This window comes from Dacryopinax primogenitus, assembly GCF_000292625.1.
Source record: "Dacryopinax primogenitus strain DJM-731 SS1 chromosome Unknown DACRYscaffold_9, whole genome shotgun sequence".
Taxonomy (NCBI): Eukaryota; Fungi; Basidiomycota; class Dacrymycetes; order Dacrymycetales; family Dacrymycetaceae; genus Dacryopinax; species Dacryopinax primogenitus.
Window position 1 is genome coordinate 781700 of NW_024467206.1, and position 21548 is coordinate 803247.

The following is a 21548-nucleotide window of genomic DNA, read 5'->3' on the forward strand; positions in this document are numbered from 1 at the left end:
GATCAACGATCAGTGCAGGATATATGCAACCACGGAAGAGACGCACTTATCGGTTAGAAATGCAAGGACGAGCTCCAATGCAACGTTGTTATGCGTGTGATAGCGTGGATACCTCATTGGTCAGCGCGTATGACGCTTGTTACACCTCAACAGATGTATTGTCTCCGTGCTCCTCGATGCGGTCTCCAACCAACATGGGTGCCAGCCGGTCGTGAGGCTCAGGATTTGTCAATCGTCTCGAAGCTCCACATTCCTCTTCAGCTACGTAACCGACCCTGCGTTTCCGCAGAAGCTTCACGTCCCTCGGATGGCCTTCATGTCCGAGCGAGACACGGGGAAGGATCTCGACCGGTCATTAGGATACAGCGAGTCGTGTCCCTCTTCTTGCTTGTAAGTGGTGGAGTAGTAAGGCAGGGCGACAGAGACTGAGTTTGACCGTTTGCGCTCTGCTGCGGCATGGGAAACAGCAGCGTTGAGCTGTAATGAAGGCCAGGATGGCTTGGTTGATATCGAAAGCTTCTTTGCAGTGCGCGTTGCTATGCCCGAGGAGCGAGTGCTGGAGGCGTCGAGCGAGGGCAAGGACGACGGGGAAGTAGAGGACATGGCTGTGTTCGGTCTGGTTGAGGGAGATGGGAGGGGACGGCGCTCGTTGAAGGGGAGTACTGGGAGTTGATGTTGGCGAGGTTGGAGGTGTGGAGGCAGCGGGAGGGGGGTCAGTGACGGGATAGCTGGTGGGAGGAAGGCGACGTGTGAGGCCCCGTCAATGACAGATGATGGAGAGGCGTCATCTGCTAGCGTGGCAAGAGGGAAGATATCGGGGGAGGTAGGAAAGGCTGGTGGTCGTTGTCCGAAGATGGGGGACGGCAGAGGCTGATTTGGAGAGGCATTCGACGAGAGGGGAGTGCTCGTTCAGACATTTCCGGGTATGGGGAGAGGGAGAAGGGTAGAAGGTTGGAGAGCATCAATGGTAGTGAGTCGGAGCGTATGCGGAGTAGAAGCGCGTGCAACGTTGCCAGACTCTCTTGAGCCTGTGGTAATGGATGGTTGAGTAGTGGATTCAGCCTGTTGAGCGCCATCAGCAGCTGGAGGAGGTTGCACCGTACCATGCCCGCGATTGCGGAACGATGAAATGCTTGTGTGGTTCGGCTTTCTTCTCGGGGTTCGAGATCCTCGCAGAGTTCGTAGAGGTAGAAGTAGCCAAGTCGAGCGGGTCGTCAATAGAGGCCCCGTATGAAGCCTTGCAGAACAGCAAACAGCATCCGCTGAGACCTGTACTTCAGCATGAAGATGGTAGCAGTGTATAGAACGCTCTAAGCGACGGCGTGAACAGAAATGGCACCGTTCAGCTGAGCTGCCGGACGTCGGCGCGAACCTCCTCTTGTAATGTATATGCGGTCCATCCTGCAGACAATCAGTCCGATCTCCGACCTCCGTAGGAAGCTCTTCACTCACCAGCAGCGCGCACTTGGTTCTTCGTCGGCGAGGCCACCCGTGATCCTAGAGGCGTGGACGGGGATAGCGCTGGGTACTGAGAGATCCTAATTTCTGGGACAATCGGTTCAACGGATGCGATCTGGACAAGTGGCATCACCGGTCAGTGCGGGAGACACAAAGCCAGGAAACATGGTCGTCTGACTGAAGATACGAGAGTTAGCTGTTCAGGCAGAATATCGACAGCGACGTCCGACGTACCAGGTGTTGTTCATATGAACTGCGCGCCTACTTCATTTGTGAGCGTCAGTACGACTTCTATCCCCCGTTATGTCGGCGCGTAGATAGGTAGAGATGATCCGGATCTTGCTCAGCAATCGAGTCGATCCTCTGAGGGACGGGATAACAGGACATCAGCCCATCTAGTCAGTTTCGCTTGGGCGTTTAGATCGGGGCTTCGCCACTGCTGCCAATGAGAGGCAGGACATCAGCACTGAAGATCGTTGCGATGCTGGATCAGGACGCTAATGTAACGGGATTGACGACATCGAACTACTTTCTTTCTTCGAATAGCGCGTTCTTCTCATTTAGAGGGATGGCGATGAAGTCATGGAAATGGCTCGAGAGGTGCAGTGCAGCGAGTTAGTTGTGAATCGGAAGTACGAGGACATAACTTGGTACCCAGCTCGGGTCATCACAGCTGTCGCAAGCGGAGGGAGGGATCTTGGAATGAATGAGCCCTGAGAGATCCTATCACATGATTCACGGATGATGCATGGGGAAGTATGCGGAAGTACGTACTCGAAGGTCCACTCTGTGATCCGTGAGTGGCATTCAAAGATGATTGAGGGCCGGCATCAGTCGATCAAGCTTCTGGGTTCGGCCTGATACACCGGAGATCGTCTAATGGGGCAGAGTAAGCTGTCCGCACCCGAGGTTAATGTAGTAGGGTAGATGGAAATGTACTCAGCGACAATGTGGGGGATGACAAGGGGGCGGGTGGACGAAGGAGAGAGCGAGATGTAGACAGCACGTTCACCTATATATACGCACCGCCCCTTGGAATGCATCGACTGGAATTATCCCAGAGAGCAGCAAACGGTCGCATTCAACAAAACGTGACCATACATGTATGCACGCGAGCTTGGAATAAGTCGTCTCAGACAGCACAACAGGGGCCAGCTAGAAAAAGCTAATGAGCGGCCGGGCCGTTTGTCAGAAACACAGATACTCACCTTGGCGCATACCAAGAAGCATGTCGGTACTATTGAGCGCTGTAAAACGAATCAGGACGCTTATGTAACGGGATTGGCGACTTCCCACCAGATGCCCTCTATTAGCATTGTGTTCTTTCATTTGGCGGGATGTCGGTCCTGGTCGGGGTGGTGCCTGGAAGAAGATGGTCATGAGCGGCCGGATCGTTTGTCAGAAACACGGATACCCACCTGCGTAACCAGCTGAGGTCGTCACACCTGTCGCCAGAATAGGAAGGATCATCGGTCTCGGTGAGCGCTAGTATATGCTATCAGGTACCTCAGGTGTAAAAGATGCAGAGGTATGCCTAGGGACGTACTCAAACATCCACTGCTTGTGCGCTGGATGGCACCCTAGACGATCGCGTGGGGCACGGTCGATGATGTGTCTGTTCGGAGCGATGGATGGGTATTAACCCACGGTCGGCTGTATATAGGTAAGGTTAGCAAGCCCATAAGAGAGACGGAACGTGTACTTAGCGGCAAGGGAGGAGGAGGGCCAGGGAGGGGATGATGAAGGTGGACGAGGAGGAGAAAAAGACGTAAACAACACGTATACTGAGGATCGTTGCGATGCGGGTTCAGGACGCTAATGTGACGGGATTGGCGACATCCCACTACTTTCTTTCTTCGAGTAGCGTGTTCTTATTTGGAGAGATGCCGATGAAGTCATGGTATTGGCTCGACAGGTGCAGTTCTTGAGCGAGTGGGTTGTGAATCGGAAGTACGAAGACATAACTTGGTACCCAGCTCAGGTCATCACAGCTGTCGCAAGCGGAGGGAGGGATCTTGGAATGAGTGAGCCCTGAGAGATCCTATCAGGTGGTTCACGGACGATACCTGAGGAGGTATGCAGAGGCACACACTCGAAGGTCCAGAATGTGAGCCGTGAGCGATACCCAGAGATGACTGAGGGCTGGGCACTGGTCGATGAAGCGTCTGGGTTGGAGCTGATACACAGGGGATCACCTAATCCGGCAGAGCAAGCTGTCTGCACCTGAGGTAAAAAGGTGGAGGAGATGGAAACGTACTCAGCGACAATGTGGGGGATGACGAGGGCGCGGGTCGACGAGGGAGAGAGCGAGATGTAGACAGCACGTTTACCTATATATACGTACCTGCCCTTGGAATGCATTAACTTGAATCATCCCAGACAGCATACAGCCGCATTCAACAAAATGTGACCATACATGTATGCATGTGAGCTTGGAATGAGTCGTCCCAGATAGCACAGGGGACAGCTAGAAGAAGCTCATGAGCGGCCGGGCCGTTTGTCGGAAACACGGATCCTCAACTTGGCGCATATGTAGCAAGAAGCATGTCGGTACTGTTGAGCGCGGTGAACCGAATCAGGACGCTTATATAACGGGACTGGCGACTTCCCACCAGATGCTCTTTATTAGCAATGCGTTCCCCAATTCAGGACGATATGAATCCTAATCGAGATAGTGCCTGGAAGAAGGTGGTCATGAGCAGCCGCATCGTTGGCCGGAAACACAGATACTCACCTTCGTAACCAGCTGAGGTCGTCACATCTGTCGCCAGAATTGGAAAGGATCCTCAGTATCGGTGAGCGCTAGTATGTGCTATCAGGTGACAGATGCAGAGGTATGCCAAGGGACGTACTCAAACGTTCACTGCTTATGCTGTGTAGGTGGCACTCTAGATGATCGTGTCGGTCACGGTGAATGGAGCGTCTGTTCGGGGCGATGGATGGGTATTAGCCCACTGTTTACTCCAACGATTGAAGTCGAGATCCAAATCCACGTACGACTCACGGCGTCAAGAGTGCCGTATATTCCAGAGTCAGTCGACGAGAAAGAACGTGCTGATGGGAAAGGTGGTTGTACGCGCTGAGAACCGGGAGCCGGCACGATGGTGGCAGCAATGGAGGGTACGCTCCCAGTGATAGTCTGAACGGTGATGATATCGTTCAGCTGGGGACGTCAGCGTTTACCTCGTCCTCTCATGTGGGGTCCACGCTGCAGACAATGAGTGCGATATCTGACACCCGCAAGAAACTCTCCACTCACAGAAAACTCGCAACAGGTTCTTCATCGGGATGAAGCGAACGAACCTGGTGCTGAGCGATTCGTATTTAGGTAGCAATTGGTCCATGATCTGAGCGAGTTGGACCAACGGACAGTTGCAGGACATATCCAATTAGGAAAGAAACGCACGAATATGGGTGAAAATCCAAGGGCGAGATGCGATGCAACAGTTGTTGTTCGTGTCGATCGTGTCAGGGCCAACCACTGTTATGTTCGACCGGGGGTAGAGATGACAAGTATCCCACCGAGATGTCCTCCAGAACGGGATGAGAGAATCATAACCCGATGGATGGCAAAAGAAGCTCATGAGCAGCCGGACCGTCTACCACCAGGAAGGTGCGGGAACCACTGACCGAGACTGGGAGATAAGCATGCACAGCTGCCTCAGAATAGCAAAGGTCCGCTGCTCGACCGAGCCGGCGACGGCGAAGTGCGACGCACCGGCGTTGTCCATTTCGGTTGGCTGCTTCATTGGTCAGCGAGTGTGTTACAACGTTTCCTATTCTCACCTGGATCCCGTCACGGATAATCTCTTCGGTGTCCGCCCGAGGGTAGGTAGAATGTTCCGAATCTTGTTAGTAATTGAGTCGTCCTTAGAACTGGATGAGAGAAATAACGACCTGAGTCGGGCAAGTGCCTTATCGAAGAAGATCATGTGCGGCCGGGTCGTCTGTAGGAAACACGGAGGCTCGCCTTGGCACCTAGCGCAGTCTTCATGTCTGTTACTTGCTGGCGGGGATAAGGATGTCGGAACCGCCGAGCGCTGCAAAACGAATCAAGACAATCATGTGACTGAAATGGCGAGATACCCTCTTGTCCCAATACGTTCTTCGGTTGGATAACGAGTGTGATCGCGATTTGGGCTGGACAGAAGCGGCTCATGAGTGACCCCGGTGATCGTCGGAAACATGGGGACTCACCTGTCTACCCAGTCCTGTTGTCACACCTATCTCAAGTGTTGGGAAGGAGCCTCGGTATCGATGGCTCGAGTCTTCACATCGGTTGACAGCCGGAAGAAGCATGTCGGTGGTGTTGAGCGCTGTAAAAAGAACCAGAACAATCATGTGGCGGGATTGGCAACATCTCACCAGATGCCCTGTTGCACTAGCGCGTTATTCAATTCGGTCGGATAACTAGTGTGATCGAGATAGCGGCTGGGCAGAAGCAGCTCATGAGCGACCGGGTCATCGGAAACACAGGATGCACCTGCGGGGCAAGCTGAGGGCGTCACCCATGTCGGTGGGTTTGGGAAGAAGCCTCGTATCGATGTGTATTGGCACATGCTATCAGGTATCTCAACTATGGCGCATGCAGAGGTATGCTGAGGTACGTACTCGAACATTCACGCAGGTGGCACTAATCGAGTCGGGCACGGTCGATGATGTGTCCGTTCGGGGCGATGGATGGTTTAGTGCGAGGACAGCTATACGCAGATATATATAAGGTTAGAATGTTCAAACAAAGACGATGCGAGAGAGAAGACTTGTACTCAGCGGCAAGGGAGGAGGAGGCCAGGAAGGGGGGAAGATGAAGGTGGACGGCGAGAGAAAGGGGTGTAAACAACACGTTCAACCAAGCGTCGCCATATATATGCACGCACAAGCTCAAGATGGGTCCATTTGGATCATCCCAGACAGTAAACAGGTTCGTTCATCAAAACGTGACCTTTGACATAAGCGGCGAGCTTAGAATGCGTCGAGTTGATTCGTCTCAGACAGCATCGCGAGCTCCGATCACGTCTCAGCATTTTCTTCTGTATGATATGGCCCGTATACACACACATCGGCACGACCAGACGGAGGAAGAACAACCAGCAGATTCATCGTTCTAGTTCTCGGCGAGATCCATATCAAAGTTCGCCTGGTTTCGGCAGCAGCAGTGTGACCGTCTGGGGTAAAGAGTCTGAAGAGGTCACAGGAGGCCCATGCACGCGCATAGAAAGATTGATAGCAGATCCAGGACCTCACGTTGACAGTGTACTCGAGAAAAGCAATCAATGGACATATTTGTTTGAATTTATATTACGTTGGGCTGAAATATCGATGACTTGTTACACGAGGTATGCGCTTATGTAATTGATGCTTGAGATTAAAGGCCGGAGCCGAGGCCAGGAAGTGGCGTGAAAAGGGGCCAAGAGGCTGAACCCTGCTCTGTGACGGGCAGACGTGAATTCTCTCTCCACGATAGTATCAGCGGCTCGGTCCCAATGGGCGATGAATACGAACAAAAGCCAGCGTTACAGAACGCAGCATACGTGGGCTTGCAGAGCGCTGGTGTTGGGCTGCTCGTGAGCTCCGTTCAGAACGCGTTAGGGACGCACAACAGGGGAGCGGCGGGTGTCCTCACACGCACTGGTGGCACGATTGGTTTTTTCGGTACTTCCTGTCGTTCTTTATTAGCCTATACAGGCTTATATCAATCGTCGTATAGCGGCCATGGGCGCTGTCTTTGCATATACAGAAGGGGCGGTGGGCAATGCGAGGGGCAGCGACGATGCATGGAACGGGGCGATCGGAGGCTGCGCAGCTGGCTTCCTTGCAGGAATCCGAGGTACGCCATTTTTAGTTCAACAAGCCATATTAAGGTGCTCATTGTAGCTCAGCACGATCCATTCCTACTGCTGTAGGTTCATGCGCACTCATTGGCGGACTTGTTGGGGTATTTGACATGACTGGGAAGAACTTGGGTGGAGATGGTAGAGGCCGAGAGGGGGTGACACAGAAGGAGGAGAGAAGGACAGCCTTTTTCAAGAAACCACGACTACTCACCGCAGAATGAAAACTGTGAACGGGCGCTACAATTGTCATAGACACTAAATAATCCACCATCCACCGTCTACGACCGAGGTCTTTTCGTGGAGTTGACCGTACTCAGTGTTCCCAACATTTCACTCCGCTCTCTCTTCCGAGAAGTTTTCCCAGGTAGTTTCCGCCCATATGTCTTTGGAGAAGATCGCGCTTCCAAGAGAGCAGTCATGGCTTTGGTTCTTTGAAATCTGGAAGAGGGAGCACACAAAGTGAGAAGGGTTGGCTGAGTTGGACGAAGCAGCTTACTTCGGATGACTAGGATCGAGCCCAAATGCTGTGTCCTCATGTAGAGGATTAAATCGTGGATCACTCACATCAAGCACGAACGTGTCATTATCCGTAATCTGCGACTTCTTCTTTCCAATGTGCCTCTTCTGCACATTCGCTTTTTCTGCACGCAGGATTGCGTGCATGTCAAAGTGTACCGTCCGCTCAATCCCTGAGTCGAGAATGAGCGCTAGTTCCTCTTTGTCGGGAAGGAGAGCTGCAGGCTGCTCAGTTTTGTTCCAAGGGCGAGAGTCGGCGGCTTCAAAGAAGTCGTCATTGCCTGGCGGAGCAAAGGTGTCGAGCAGCTTGTTGCCTACTCTTCGCTCTTTCTGTTTTTCTTTCATTTTCCGTTGATACCGATACAGAGTCGTCTCCTCACGGTCGCTTTCTTCTTGTGCGGCAGCATCCGTTAAACCAGGCATGAAGGTAACCTCCATATCAGCTCTGCTCTTGAAGGCCTTTCCAAATGCTTGTTCATCTTCACCGTTGAGACCCAGTAAGAGGTTTCGAAGTTCGTCACGTCTCGAAGGCTCGTCATCGCTGATATTCTCACTGTCCGATGAAGCAATGTATGCCCTGAAATCCGCTTCATCCGTGTCCTTGTGTGTGAAGGAACGGCGGATAAACTTCTTTCTCCGTGGGTCGTCTTCGTCCCATGTCAGGTTCACTTTTGAGTGTCGCAAGGCCTGTTGAGAGGGAGTGAGAGTTCATCTCTGCTGTGCCTCAGATCGACCTAACTGTTGTTGAGAAGTCCAAAGTATCCATCGAGCTAGTAGATTGCGTAGCTTCTTCTCGACACTCTGTTGCAAATTCCATGCCATCTGGAACAAAGCTTAGGTCAATAACATTGGCAGTTCGCTCGAGTTCTGTTCCATCTAGCTCGCGATATATGAGAGATGCTGTTCTTGGTGTGTCGCACGTGACTACGGCGTAGAAGTACCTGAATGAGTGTAAGGCGCATCAAATCTACAGGAACAATCTGTTACCTTAAACGATCAAGCTGATATCTACGCAGGGCATCGTTATCATATTCTTCGCCATTGTCGACTTTTATGACATTATCGACAGATATCGCTATTGCGCTCGATTGCCATCGTTTGAACACCTCTGGAGGAGGACCTTCTCTCTCCTCTCGCTTTAGCCGCTCTTTTCCAAAGTCACTGAGATATATGCCAACATGGAGGACCTTTCCGTCTTCTTGACCAGTTTTCGAACCCTGGGCCCCCAGTACAGAGGAAAAGACCATGTACAAGTCGCTCGCCCGGATGTGATCCCAATCAAGGTTAACGACGGCCAAGCGACATGTTTCTTTTCCGGAGACACCACTAGTAACAGGTTCTATGACGTTGGCCGAGTATTCAACTACATGAGCTTCGGGTTCAGCGGACGCGTCCTCGTCCAAATCAATGTGGCCGCCGTCTGGTGGGATGTGTTTTTCACGAGCCCGTTTGGGATGCAGTATCACACTTTCCTCGTCGCTTTCTCTTGGAAGTCGACTGTCGTGTCCTTCCTCTTCGTCTTCTGAACTCTCGGCCAGAATTGCCCCGCGAGCGAGGTCCGACTCGACATTACTCTCGTCCTCAGCTTCAAGCCGGTAAAAGCGACGAAGTTGATCTCGGGCATGGAGTTTATGTTGGCGCCTTCCATATCTGTCAACTAAACCACAAAGACACGGGAAATGAGCGTTTAAGGTCGCCATTGTGACGTCGCACACACCTGATGGACCGGACTGCGGGCCTAACTTTTTGTCCTGGAAAAGCGATTTGAACCGGGGATCAACCTTGACTTTGACGTCCTTCTTGCGAAGACGCCTGAACCTTGGATCTGTTACGAGAGGGGAGAATCTGGAATCGCTTTCGGCCATGACGTGGTACAATGGAGGGATGAATTTGACCTTATGGGCACGTTAAGCAAATCTTTCGGCTCCGGGGTCAGAACTATTATAATCACATGCTGGATGGCGATGCATCTCCCCAGGGTTCTGGCGACCCGTGTGCTTCCGTCACAACGCCGTATTCCCTTCGTCGTTCGTCCCCAAATGTTTTCAATTGAGGTTTCCACGCCGTTGCTGTTCTCAACCGGAAGGTGACCTGACTTCGTGCTCTGACAACCGTGCAACCGGGAGTTGCTTTTGTCCAAATGGAAGGAAGCCTCCGTAGTCCTTTTAAGTACTGCAAACTTAGCGGTTAGAGGTATCCATCCACCTTTCCAGTTCCCCTCTCCCTTCTCGCCTCTTTCAGGTCACAGGTGGCCACCACTCACCCTGTAAGATGGACATCATTTGCTGTCTGCTGTTGAACATGTCGCTGAAGTTTAGTTGCAGTCCTTTCAATCTCCTATTTCAGTTCGCCGGTCGGACACCTCGATATCGTTTCCGACTGTCCATCCTAGGCCTTTTCTTCGACGTCAAGATGTTGCTCAGTATCCAGGTTTTCCTCCTACTTTCTGTTTCGGCTATAGCTCGGCCAATCGTGCCCATGCCATTGATAGTATGTGACCTGCATGGCAATGGAGCGCATTTCAGAGAACTCAACATCCCACCTTACAGGGTCGTTACAACGCTGGCATTGCTCGCTCTGCATCTCCGTGGGTGCATTTTATAAAGATATATCAATGGGACTGACAGGGTATCTTTAGCGATGGCGTGATTCTTTCATATGCGGCACGAGAGCGTGCATTGGATATCAATACACTAATTGATGTGCGGAATCCCTCGCCCAGAATGCTATACTGATGTAGTTGACCGCATGCACAGAGTGATCCGACAACCGCGAAGAATGGCATCATAAAACCGTATCAGGGCACCGTAGAGAAACGACTAGATGTCAACACCATCGGCGATGCGAGTACTGTTTCCATTCATCCCGACGGGACTGGCGTCCTGACTGCTAATATTTCAGAGCACCCCTACGACTGCCGAAAACGGCATTATCAAGCCATACACAGGAACGGTGGGGCGTAGCTTGGATCTCAACACGCTCGGTGACGTGAGAAACCTTCTCGACACATCTCTAAGCAAATCTAAATAGATCTCAGAGCGACCCTACGACTGCCGAAAACGGGATTATCAAGCCATACACGGGCACAGTTGGGCGTGGCTTGGATATCAACACGCTCAGTGATGTAAGGCGCTTTCTCGACACGTCTATAAGCAACCTAAATATATATACATTAGAGCGCGCCGACGACTGCCGAGAATGGGGTTATCAAGCCGTATACTGGAACAGTGGGACGTGGCCTGGATGTCAACACGCTCACGGATGTAAGGAACGCTAGTGCTCACTGTGCGTCTGAATTGATCGGGAAGCCAGAGCGCGCCTACGACTGCAGAAAATGGGATTATCAAACCGTACACAGGAACAGTTGAGCGTCGGTTGGACGTCAATTCCATCAGCGATGTATGTGGTCAGCTTACTCTGAGAGAATTGTCTGACAATTTTATAGAGCGAGCCTACGACGGCACAAAATGGAGTAATCAAGCCATATCAAGGCACCGTGGAGCGCGTTTGAGGTTGTGAAAATGTATGGCAGGTGACGAGATGCAAGGACTGGTTGAGTAGTGCACGAGTTGTGGTTGATCCCAACGCGATGTGAAGCGGCCTGCGTAGGACACTGCAGAATGATATTTGGTTCCAAACTGGATAGCGTGTTCTGCATTTGTTTACTGTGAAGAGGTGATATGAGAGAGGGAAGGCGCTCAAGCTGGAGCGTGGTTTTTGGTACTGGTACTGGACCATAGATTCGAAAGAAGGTCCAGATGGTGACAAAATACAGGGTGTACATGCCCCGATCAACCCATGCAAAGCTTATCCCGTGCTGACCAAGTGTGAAGGTGACGAGTCTAATTAACGCGCACGTTTCATTTGGAAAAGTGAAGGAACATTTAAACAGAAAATATGTTTCAGTGATCAGACCACGAATTAGAGGAAATAAACGCTTCAGCTTCAACACCTACGGCGCAGCCAGTCATACGTCAACAAAGGAAATGGATCTGGGATGTTTGAAGGACCCTTAGAAAACTTCCGTTCTACCCACCTCACGAGAATCTCATCGTGCAAGAGTGACCCCTACGTTGTCGACGCTATCTGCATTATCCTGCTGTGAGTGTCATTCTTATCTCCATTGCGTGTGTCCAAGAGCCCGAACATTCTATCTGCACAAGCATTGAGGCAGAATGAGGGGGAAATAGGGTGGATTGCGTTGGGCTGCGGTGGATGCAGTTCCTGTGAGCATGATACTGATGTCTTTCGCCAGGCTGTGACCTCTACACTATATCAACATGGCGCAACCCGTTCAGACCTTCGGTAAGAAAAAGGTCAGTTACTGCCTTTCTGTCCAGCAACAGGTCAGTTGATCCTTGTCTAGACCGCAACAGCAGTTGCACACTGCAGTGCAGGGAAAGGTCTTATTCGTGTCAATGGCGCCCCCCTCAGTCTCGTCCGCCCAGAAATACTACGCTACAAGCTCTATGAGCCCATCCTCGCGGCGGGTGGAGAGGATGTCATATCTGAGATGGATATCAGAGTCCGTGTGAAGGGAGGTGGACATGTGTCCCAAATATACGCCATACGCCAAGCGATTGGGAAAGCCATCGTGGCATACTATGCCAAAAATCATGATGCCTTCACGGCGATTGACCTCAAGTCCAAGCTGGTCGACTACGATAGAACTTTGTTGATTGCAGATCCCCGCCGGATGGAGCCAAAGAAATTTGGTGGCCAAGGTGCGAGGGCCAGGAGGCAGAAGAGGTATGCAAAGCAATGCTGTTGGTTTCGACTTGTTACTGATGGTCTACAGTTACCGTTAGCGGCCAGTGTGATCATTCGCATGTTGTTGCACGTACCTGTATGGCCATGGTCTCCTTTTATGCAGTTCATTGTCAAACACTTCCCTCTCAATGACTTCCTTCACCGACATCCAAATCCCCGACATATCAGGTACCACCGCCATGTCACTGCTAAGAGTCAGGATCGCGCAGTGTTGAGCAACACTAGCAGTCCCTTGCACGCTGTTCAGATCCAGGTTCCATTCAGCTCGGAACAAGCTCCAACAATGCCCCTGAATAAGAATCACTAACGCCGGGGAAGTTGACTCGGATATTTTGAGGGAATCGTTTGGGGCATAGTGTTCAGCCACTGTTCTCCCGTTCTTAGCGTGAGCAACGACCAATCGGCCCATGATGTCGCTCCCCGAACTCGCCAGCCTGCGTCAATTGCATCCTGGCCATTCAAGTGACGTACGAACAGCGAATGCATTCAAGGTTATAGATCTTAACGCACAGCAGGGACTTGCCTCTCTTCACATTCCTCGATTGAAGCGAGTTGCTAGGGAACATCGAAGTTTCGCTTCTGGTGACTGAACAGGCCAAGGAACTGCGAAATGATGCTGTTTAATGCGGTGTTTCGAATGACACATGAGGGTTTGATTCCGAACGTTTCACGCCTGCTCATCATATCATAATTGACGTCCTTCCAAGTGGTGTGTCTGAGGTGAGCAGATACATGCGAAAACAGATCTATAGCATGATACCGTGAACAGACATTTTGGTTTGCGGTTCTATCTTCCTGCTCGGTCTCCGTTATGTCTACCGCATCATGTGTCACGCCAAGTTTCTCATCGAGAACGACCACTGTGGATGGAGACATTTGTGAGATCACGGAGAGAGACCTCGATCTTGTCACGGTGATGCAAAACATTAAAGATGAGGGGGCTGGAGCCCTCGTATTTTTCGCTGGTACTACGAGAAATACTTTCGAAGGTGAATGCACTGCGAGAGATTGTTTCAGTTGTCTTCAGCTGACAAAAAACTGAAGGCAAACAAGTGATTCGACTTGAGTACGAGGCCCACACCACATTGGCACTGCACACTATGAGCAAAATCATGCTTAATTTACGTGCACACAACGCAGACTTGATTCGATTGGCTTGTCACCATCGTATTGGCAACGTACCCGTTGGCGAGTGCTCTATCATTATAGCAGTTTCTGCACCCCATCGAAAGATCGCCTTCCTCGCCTGTGAGACGTTATTGGAGGAAATCAAGGCGAATGCGCAAATCTGGAAGCGCGAGTATTACGCGGGGGGTGAAGCTTGCTGGAAGGAAAACGGACAAGTGTCCCAGTAACTTCATGTCAGATGTTATCAATTTTGACATATATGTAAGCATGTTATCGGCGCAAACGTAAGTTAGTGTCGAAAAGGAATTACAACCATGTACGAAGTCAGCGCATGGTTGGCATATCGACCGATGCCTTGTTGGCCGTGGCGTCTTGTGCACGCCAGAGACTGGTTGTTGTCTACGGCAAAGGTTAGGACGTATTAGCATGCATCGCATTGTATCCAATTACCTTGTTGTGCGTGTAGAAATTGAGGCCACTGGCAGGGGTTGAGTAAGGTTCCTATCTGAGAAGGAAGACAGATACCTTTTCCCATAGAAAGAAATATCACCAAGGACGCTACCTTTGTTCCCGCTCCAAGAGAACATAGGCAATGGCACAGGTATCGGTACATTCACACCGATCTAGAAGACGTCAGTGTCTCGTTAGGCCTCATACACCTCGACTCACTTGACCAACATTACACTCATACTCGAACTTGCGAGCTGCAGCACCCGATTGGGTGAAAACAGCGGCACCGTTACCTATTAAGTTTATGAATGTAGGCAGGAGGGTGCGTAGGAGGGCTCGTGCCCACCATAGTAATTGGCATTAACGATATCCAGAGCATCATCCAATGTATCAGCTTCCAGGCAAACAAGGACAGGGCCAAAAATCTCAGTTCTATAAAAGTGAGTGTGACATAGACACATAAAGGCCTACCCACTTGTAACATTCCATTGTGGTCACAGCTTCAATCACGGTGGGTCCAACAAAATTACCATGCGGATAATTGGGCACATTAATTGAACGACCGTCAAGCAGGATCCTGCCTCCTTCATTTTCAGCGGAGCCGATCAAGCGCACTATCCGCTCTTTCGCCTGTGGAGAGATGACTGGCCCACTTAGAGATCGTGAGTACGCAAGCACAGCTCGTACGCAACGACATACAAGTCAGCACCAGGCTCAAATCCAGCATTCACATTGAGTTTCTTTGCCCGCTCCACGAGTTCTGGGAGCCACTGTTTAGATGGTCCAACGAACACAGCTACAGTCCTCGCATCAGCATGAAACAGGGGCCCATCTTTGCCAGACGCGCCGACAGAAATTGCCATGCACCGCTGGCCGGCCGCTGTTTTGTAAGTGAGCAAACTGAGTACAAAACCATGACCAGACACCTACCACCAAAAGCAGCCCCTATGATTGAATTGAGGGCAAGGTTGGGATTTGCTGTTGTAATTTAGACACGAACGAGTAGAACGGGGTGACCCGCACCATCCGGTAGTATGACAGCATGGTTTTTGGCACCAAGATTCGCCTGCATCATTGCTATTAACTGAGAATACACAGTCGCTTGGAAATGATTTACTTGCACTCGCTTGCCATTCATCGTACCACTGATAACGAGAGGTGGAGCTCGTCATTCAAGAGATAACGCCGTCAAGAGACAGAAACTGACCGTTGATAGATATGCTTTCCCGCACGGTCACCGCCCACAAAGCTGATGGCCTTGATTGCAGGATGGTCGCAGATTGCGTTCACTGTTGGCACCGTCCCATGGACAACGTTGAGCACGCCAGGAGGAAGACCTTGGCACTATCAGAAGGGTCGTTGTACAATTTGGGGTATCGCCCCACCTGCAAGCTCGCAAAGTTCGGCAATGATCATTGCAGCTCCTGGATCGCGCTCGGAAGGCTTCAGAATCAGTGTGTTTCCTGTCGCTGCGGCCATCTGCATGCCAACGTTTAACAATACCCTTCCTCTATGTAGAAAGGAAGCGAAGGCTTCATCACTGACCGGAATAGTCCAGAGAGGTATCATGCTGTAATTATTGAGCCTTCTGTTCCTCGAGAGCACTAAGAGGGCTTACGCAGGAAAGTTGAAAGGGGCAACGCTGACGTTTTGTGAGTGTACAACACAAGCAAGAGACTATTCGGCACACCTCGCACAGACACCAAGAGGCAAGCGACGTGTCTCTGTGTCCATATTCTTGCTGACTTCGATTTTGTCACCCATGAGGGTCGAAGTGATGCTACAAGCTGTTTCTACTACCTGAAGACCACGGAGAACGTCGCCTTTGGCATCTCCAAGAGTTTTGCCTTGTTCCAAGACCTCAAAACATATGAATACATTGTGCATACATTTTGCACGCGGAGTACACACGATAGAATTTGCTAGGGCGTCTCCATGCTTGCGGAGCAGATGTTGAAGCCTGCCAGCCCTTTAGCGCTCTGACGATGATTCGTTGTACGATCATGCTCACTCCAGAGCCATTCGCTGTCTGGTCAAGATACTAGTCTTGCTCCAAGTCTTGTAAGCATGGACAGCAGCCGCAGTTGCTTGCTCAAACTCGTCAGTGGTCGTTTCAGGAACCTGAGAAAGCAAGGTTTGCGTGGCCTATCAAAGGTTACATCAGATGGAGTGAGACTGATAGATTGATAGACAGGCACGGGGTCGCAGATATCATGGAATTTGGTGGCCTTGCTCTCGACAAACTCTCCGCCAATGTAATTCTTGACCTTCCCGCCCGCATGGCTCGTGCCTTTCCAGTCTTCTGTCAATTGTTCAGCAATGGAGCGAGCCTGGGGTGTTAAGCCTTCCAGCGGAGGTCGAGCATAGAGGGCGTAATATCTGAGGTGTCGCCCGGTGTGGAGAGAAACAGGCCGTCTGTACATGACAACAAGGAAGGTTGAGGCAAAGGAGAGCTGTGAGGATTTGTTTCGCTGTTCAGGCTTCCTGTGTCCTGTGAACCCCTCCACATTTGGCAACCGGCAACTGTAGAACCCTTTCCCGCATACCTTGGCAGGCCCAAATTAGCCGCTATCTGACGTCCTTTCGAACGGAATCACCCCGTGTGTCCGTATCTACCTCACAATTTAAGGGCGACGGCTCGAAAGACAAGTACACAATCAGGGAAACGCTCATGCATGGTAGTCCTGGCATAAATCTCGACATACACCTGCAAACGATAAAAATGAGATCTGCTATCTCATTTCTTTTTAGCTGCCTCCTCCTCCTCCTTCTGCAGAAACAGGCACGGATCAGTCGGACATACTTAACAAGTTGAGACAGGCAGTGCACGAACCTTCTGCGCCCTAACCTTCCTCTTACCGGCATTGCGCTGGTCGGAACGAGCAATGCGAAGAGCACGGAAAGCCTCGAACTCCCGCTCCTCTTCAGTAATAGAACGGGGCTCCTCATGCACAAACGAAGGGGGAAGGGCAATAGGTCCGCGTTCGACATTCGCTTCGAGGTCAGCGCCCTAACCAGGGATTAGTGCTGGCATGCACATTGTATTGGGGGTGAACTTACGGTGGCATCACCCTTCTTGGGCTTGCTTGCTTTCTTTGGGAAGACGATCAGGCGGGTCTTGTATGCAGCCAGACGCTCTACGTTCAGCTTCTTTCCCTCTTCACTCAAATTCCTCCGCCTATGATCAACAGCAATACCGATGCTTCTCGCAACCTTGCGACTGATCCCCGCTTCCTTCAACTCTCCCAGGCTGAATCCGCGACCCTCGCGAACTTTGATGTTGTAACGGACAGTTTGCCCGCGAACAGCAGGGCGAAGCAAATCAAGCGGGCGGACCCCAAGAGAAGCCGCCTTCGTCTTGCGAGCATTGCGGCGGCGAAGTTTCCGTCCTGGCTGGTCAAACCAGGTCTTGACCCGCCGCTGCCAGTCCTTGCGAAAGTGATTCCCCGGAAGAGCGTTATTGTGCCCGATAGTCATCTTGAGACTGGAATACGATCAGTTTATATTCTGAACAACCGACTGAAAAGGGAGATCAAAGCGAGGGCCAGGGAGTGCATCCATGGATGCAGGTAGCAATCCATCAAATTATCCTTGGGATGTCCCCTAATTCCAAAACATTCAAGACCAGTATGGATCCTCTCACACTCCAGCTATCCAAGACGATGGCTTGACAAGAGAAATATACTCACAGAGATGGTTGGTCGGTGCTGCAGGGACGTTGAGATGAGATTTTGGTCGATGAGCGAAATGGCACTCCCGCGCTTGTTCGGAAGCAATTCCCTCAGGCACCGCCACTGTACTTCAAAGTCCCTTGTATGAGCGGGCGCACCACATTGGGTGGATCAGCGTTGAAAGCAATGTTTGCGCTCATTGCGCGAGGCCGCACTGTATGCCGTTTTCTCTTCTGCACTCCAATCTCTGATGATTATTGCATAAGGTTTCTGCACACGCCGCTCGACCCCTTCTCTCTTATGTACGTCTGGGGAGAGCAATAGTGCAGTCGGCGCAGTCAAGGAGGAATTCAACCGATGTCGAAGCGGGCTATCCGCACACCCAAGAGGGTCCTGGGGCACAATGGCTGACGACTTCTCTCCCTGAAATAACACCAAAGAGTGGTATCACTAGTGAGTAGATTGCCCTATTTGCGCACAGTCATGCTTAATCCATGACCTCAGCGGTTCCTTGGGAGCCGAAGCCGGTGTATGTGCCGCTGTCCTCCCTTCTCGTTCGGCAGCCCGGCCATCAACGAGCCTGCAGCAAAGTAGTCGCACTGGAACCTTCGGTCTTTGATCATCCCATTCGGCGCGATATTCTTCATCTTTGTGTCGTCTACCATCGCGACGCTCTGCGACAAGGAACTGCCGCTAACAAGAACCGCGCTGAAGTCAGTGGGTCCGGCAAGAAGCTGAGACCACAGAAAGGTACTGGTAGGGCACGGCTGGGTGATCGAGGAAACCCAATGCTTCGTGGTGGTGGTCGTGCGTTTGCGAAGAAAGCTAGAGACTTCTCGACTTCGCTACCGCGGAAGATGCAAGAGATGGGGATGCGAGTGGCGCTGAGTGCAAAGATGCGAGAACAGGCGCTAGGAGTCGTGGAATCATTGGAATGGCCCGGTGTGAAGACGGGCGAATTCAAGCAGAGAATTGGTTCACTGGGATGGAAACGAGTTCTTTTCATCCATGGCGCTAGCCATGTTCCGGAGAACCTGAGACGGTCTTCCAGCAATCTACGAGACGTGCATTGCACCACTGCGAAGGACGTGACCGTTTACGACCTTCTCAAGTGGCAGATGGTAGTGTTGGACATCGGCGCGGTGGACTGGTTCCACCAACAGCTCGGGAAGAAACCCCTACCTGCAGAGAACATTGGCGGTCATATCCGAGATGTCTAATATTGGTGGTGGTGAAACGCCGGACACCAGGGTGATAATGTAATAGCATGCGTTTAGCCATTTATTTCCCGTGATGTCGTTTTCATCTGAGTAGACGAGGACTTGCCCTTGCCAGGAAGAAACAAAACTAGCATACTGTCCCATGTGTGAACGGGAAGACACTACCTATTGCGCAAGCCGCCTCCGCACATCACCGTTTAGAGTGCTCAAAGAGTCTGTCTATTTGACGGTCAGATCTTCCACAACCCTCGGGACCATCCTAGTTACTTACAGACTCATTCCTTGGAACACCCACTCGTAGTTCCCTACTGCCTTCTGTTCCCGTTGAGGCGTTCTGTGGTAGACGAGTATCAGCGAGTGTACTAACCGTATGGCTCGCAAACGAGATCGTACATGGGTCTGCCCTCGCCCCGTCACAGGAACGGCATCGCTCCAATCGCTCATCTCCCCTTCCGTATCTTCGCTTTTAATGCTCGGATCAACAGACACGTCCACCATCTCTCGTGCCAACGGAATTGTTGCCTCCTCTCGTATTTCAGATGCCTGGTAATTGGTTTGCTCTGACGAAGAGGATGGAACAGCCTTGATGGGTCCTTGAGGTGTGATAGAAGAATTCGAAAGTGACAGTATTAGTGGAGGGGCGATCATGACATACGTGACCGAAGCAATGAGACATGCAGCCAGGAAGAACATAACCGTTGATACCGTGATGCTGGTGATAGGGTACTTGAACATCCACCATCTTGGGGATGTCAGTCTAAGATCTGGCACCACAAACATACCTTGACACACACCTCAGTCCACGCAACACAGCTGCCACTCGGAGCTCAGCACTAACGGTTTGTACTTCACGTCGTGAACCTAGACTGCGCCAAGCGTCTTGACGGCCTATCTCGATGCGCGCCGTGATTGGTTTTCCTAAAGTGGACAGAAGCACAGATTCCATCATTGGTAGAACCATATGTCCTGAACGGCTGCGCGGCCAGATGTTAAAGAATGGCAGAGGTGGGAGAAAGATGTACTGGGGAACATATCAGTGATGTTGACGGCAATAGAAGACGAGCTTGTACTGGTCTCGAAGACGAGATAGAAGTACCACTACGGCCGATCAAGGTCATGTTGCACATGAAGTTGCCTTGTTCACTTGAGATTTATGTTCCAGCGCGAATATCCCAACTCACCGAGGGCCTCATTGACCGGGGTTAATGGGAGAATGAGCTCCAGCTGGATGTCGTAAGTTTGAGTGCTCAAGATCAGGGATGATGGAATGCTTGTCAAAGCAAACGGGTTGTCCGAGACACTAAAAATGATTGACAATTACAATGAGAGGAGTTAAAACACATATATGTGAAGTACCCATATTGCAGATATAATTTCTCTCTCCATTGAGCTAGAGGGACATATGAACGCGAGAAGGCAATGGACGAGCCCAACGCAACACAGAACAGGACAGGAACCACGGATGCGATCAGAATGAGATGATATACTTTAGGGGAGGTCCTCGGAGTTGGGATAAGAGACAGGAGATATTCAGTCAGAGAGGCAGGCATTTTTGATCTGGGAAACCTGAACTGATGAAGCTAAACAACTGAAGCTGCTCGCCGGATTTTGAGTGAACTCCTGTCATGTGCTGACACGTGACTTTCCCGCCACAGACCGTGTGACTGGGTAACGCGTTTGTCATTCCTTCCCTTTCTCCCGACCACCACTACGCGCATCGCCTGATATTCCATCGGTATGTCCCAGGAACCTCAATCTCAACGCCAGGACGAAGAGGAGGAGTATTCATGTGGGCCTATGCTCACATCTAAACTGCAAGTCCGTCCACTCCTCTTGGGGTCACTTGACGGTGCATTTGACATAGTTGACACGACAGGAAGTCGGGATCACACCACAAGATATACGCAAGCTCACTGATGCCGGATTTCATACCATTGAATCCATTGTATACGCTCCTAAGAAGCAACTGCTTACAGTGAAGGGTATTAGCGAAGCCAAAGCAGAAAAAATTCTAGCTGAAGGTGACAGGCTTTCTTTCTGGTATTCGCCACATGGTTGCTTAGGCTTCATGTTTTAGCCAACAAGCTTGTCGATATCGGCTTCATGACTGCTTCGGAGGTACACCAGCGTCGATCAGAACTCGTCTGCATAACTACCGGCTCTAAACAGCTGGATACACTGCTAGGAGGTGTGCCATTTTGCTTGTACACTGTCATGTCCTTATGCTACAAACAGGTGGAATTGAGACCGGATCTATCACTGAACTGTTTGGCGAATTTCGTACTGGAAAATCCCAAATTTGCCATCACCTGGCGGTAACTTGTCAGCTCCCTACTAACATGGGTGGAGGTGAGGGCAAGTGTATCTGGATCGACACCGAGAACACATTTCGCCCGGTCCGAATCTTGGCGGTGGCGGAGCGGTATGGACTAAATGGACAGGAGGTGCTCGAGAATGTGGCGGTTGCGAGGGCGTATAACGCGGATCATCAACAGCAGCTC

General features: G+C 51.1%; 8 protein-coding genes across 8 annotated transcripts; 3 read left to right on the forward strand and 5 right to left on the reverse strand.

Moving 5' to 3' along the window:
* Positions 1–885: 885 nt before the first annotated feature.
* On the reverse strand, positions 886–5499 carry DACRYDRAFT_22338 (uncharacterized protein). The gene is made up of 12 exons (XM_040772750.1): positions 5245–5499; positions 4718–5198; positions 4311–4666; positions 4193–4260; positions 4071–4136; positions 3980–4011; positions 3910–3925; positions 2471–2595; positions 2233–2334; positions 1693–2181; positions 1453–1635; positions 886–1401 (listed from the first exon to the last, which is right to left on the reverse strand). The coding sequence occupies exons 11-12, from the start codon at positions 1586–1588 to the stop codon at positions 1343–1345; spliced, it is 195 nt and encodes a 64-aa protein (XP_040628795.1). The 5' UTR covers positions 1589–1635; positions 1693–2181; positions 2233–2334; positions 2471–2595; positions 3910–3925; positions 3980–4011; positions 4071–4136; positions 4193–4260; positions 4311–4666; positions 4718–5198; positions 5245–5499; the 3' UTR covers positions 886–1342.
* Positions 5500–6894: 1395 nt separating this feature from the next.
* Positions 6895–9673, reverse strand: DACRYDRAFT_100166 (uncharacterized protein; the record flags this gene model as incomplete). Its single annotated transcript, XM_040767432.1, has 7 exons — positions 6895–7110; positions 7166–7285; positions 7338–7730; positions 7789–8495; positions 8548–8749; positions 8796–9393; positions 9526–9673. 5 exons carry the CDS (start codon positions 9671–9673, stop codon positions 7571–7573), a joined length of 1815 nt encoding a protein of 604 aa, XP_040628796.1. The 3' UTR covers positions 6895–7110; positions 7166–7285; positions 7338–7570.
* A 345-nt stretch (positions 9674–10018) lies between these two features.
* On the forward strand, positions 10019–11447 carry DACRYDRAFT_22342 (uncharacterized protein). The gene is made up of 10 exons (XM_040772751.1): positions 10019–10074; positions 10133–10298; positions 10358–10395; positions 10447–10510; positions 10565–10651; positions 10710–10716; positions 10853–10932; positions 10985–11071; positions 11121–11207; positions 11254–11447. Exons 2-10 carry the CDS (start codon positions 10221–10223, stop codon positions 11317–11319), a joined length of 594 nt encoding a protein of 197 aa, XP_040628797.1. The 5' UTR covers positions 10019–10074; positions 10133–10220; the 3' UTR covers positions 11320–11447.
* A 457-nt stretch (positions 11448–11904) lies between these two features.
* On the forward strand, positions 11905–12713 carry DACRYDRAFT_22344 (40S ribosomal protein S16). Its single transcript, XM_040772752.1, has 3 exons — positions 11905–12124; positions 12175–12557; positions 12607–12713. The coding sequence occupies exons 1-3, from the start codon at positions 12089–12091 to the stop codon at positions 12614–12616; spliced, it is 429 nt and encodes a 142-aa protein (XP_040628798.1). The 5' UTR covers positions 11905–12088; the 3' UTR covers positions 12617–12713.
* Positions 12714–13334: 621 nt separating this feature from the next.
* DACRYDRAFT_79589 (methylmalonate-semialdehyde dehydrogenase) lies at positions 13335–16579 on the reverse strand (the record flags this gene model as incomplete). Its single annotated transcript, XM_040776402.1, has 19 exons — positions 13335–14105; positions 14157–14184; positions 14232–14329; positions 14376–14449; positions 14503–14588; positions 14632–14808; positions 14856–14952; positions 15004–15036; positions 15087–15134; positions 15180–15222; positions 15274–15301; positions 15364–15493; positions 15542–15635; positions 15702–15726; positions 15775–15798; positions 15847–16016; positions 16068–16116; positions 16168–16301; positions 16355–16579. 19 exons carry the CDS (start codon positions 16577–16579, stop codon positions 14031–14033), a joined length of 1638 nt encoding a protein of 545 aa, XP_040628799.1. The 3' UTR covers positions 13335–14030.
* A 235-nt stretch (positions 16580–16814) lies between these two features.
* DACRYDRAFT_22346 (ribosomal protein large subunit 13) lies at positions 16815–17867 on the reverse strand. The gene is made up of 4 exons (XM_040772753.1): positions 17846–17867; positions 17217–17640; positions 16990–17166; positions 16815–16926 (listed from the first exon to the last, which is right to left on the reverse strand). Exons 2-4 carry the CDS (start codon positions 17631–17633, stop codon positions 16894–16896), a joined length of 627 nt encoding a protein of 208 aa, XP_040628800.1. The 5' UTR covers positions 17634–17640; positions 17846–17867; the 3' UTR covers positions 16815–16893.
* Positions 17868–18003: 136 nt separating this feature from the next.
* On the forward strand, positions 18004–19094 carry DACRYDRAFT_116326 (ribosomal protein L4). The gene is made up of 3 exons (XM_040770180.1): positions 18004–18043; positions 18094–18280; positions 18332–19094. Exons 1-3 carry the CDS (start codon positions 18014–18016, stop codon positions 19045–19047), a joined length of 933 nt encoding a protein of 310 aa, XP_040628801.1. The 5' UTR covers positions 18004–18013; the 3' UTR covers positions 19048–19094.
* Positions 19095–19212: 118 nt separating this feature from the next.
* Positions 19213–20596, reverse strand: DACRYDRAFT_116327 (uncharacterized protein; the record flags this gene model as incomplete). Its single annotated transcript, XM_040770181.1, has 7 exons — positions 20404–20596; positions 20229–20347; positions 20118–20182; positions 19842–20068; positions 19441–19789; positions 19319–19381; positions 19213–19266 (listed from the first exon to the last, which is right to left on the reverse strand). The coding sequence occupies exons 3-7, from the start codon at positions 20172–20174 to the stop codon at positions 19213–19215; spliced, it is 750 nt and encodes a 249-aa protein (XP_040628802.1). The 5' UTR covers positions 20175–20182; positions 20229–20347; positions 20404–20596.
* Positions 20597–21548: the final 952 nt, after the last annotated feature.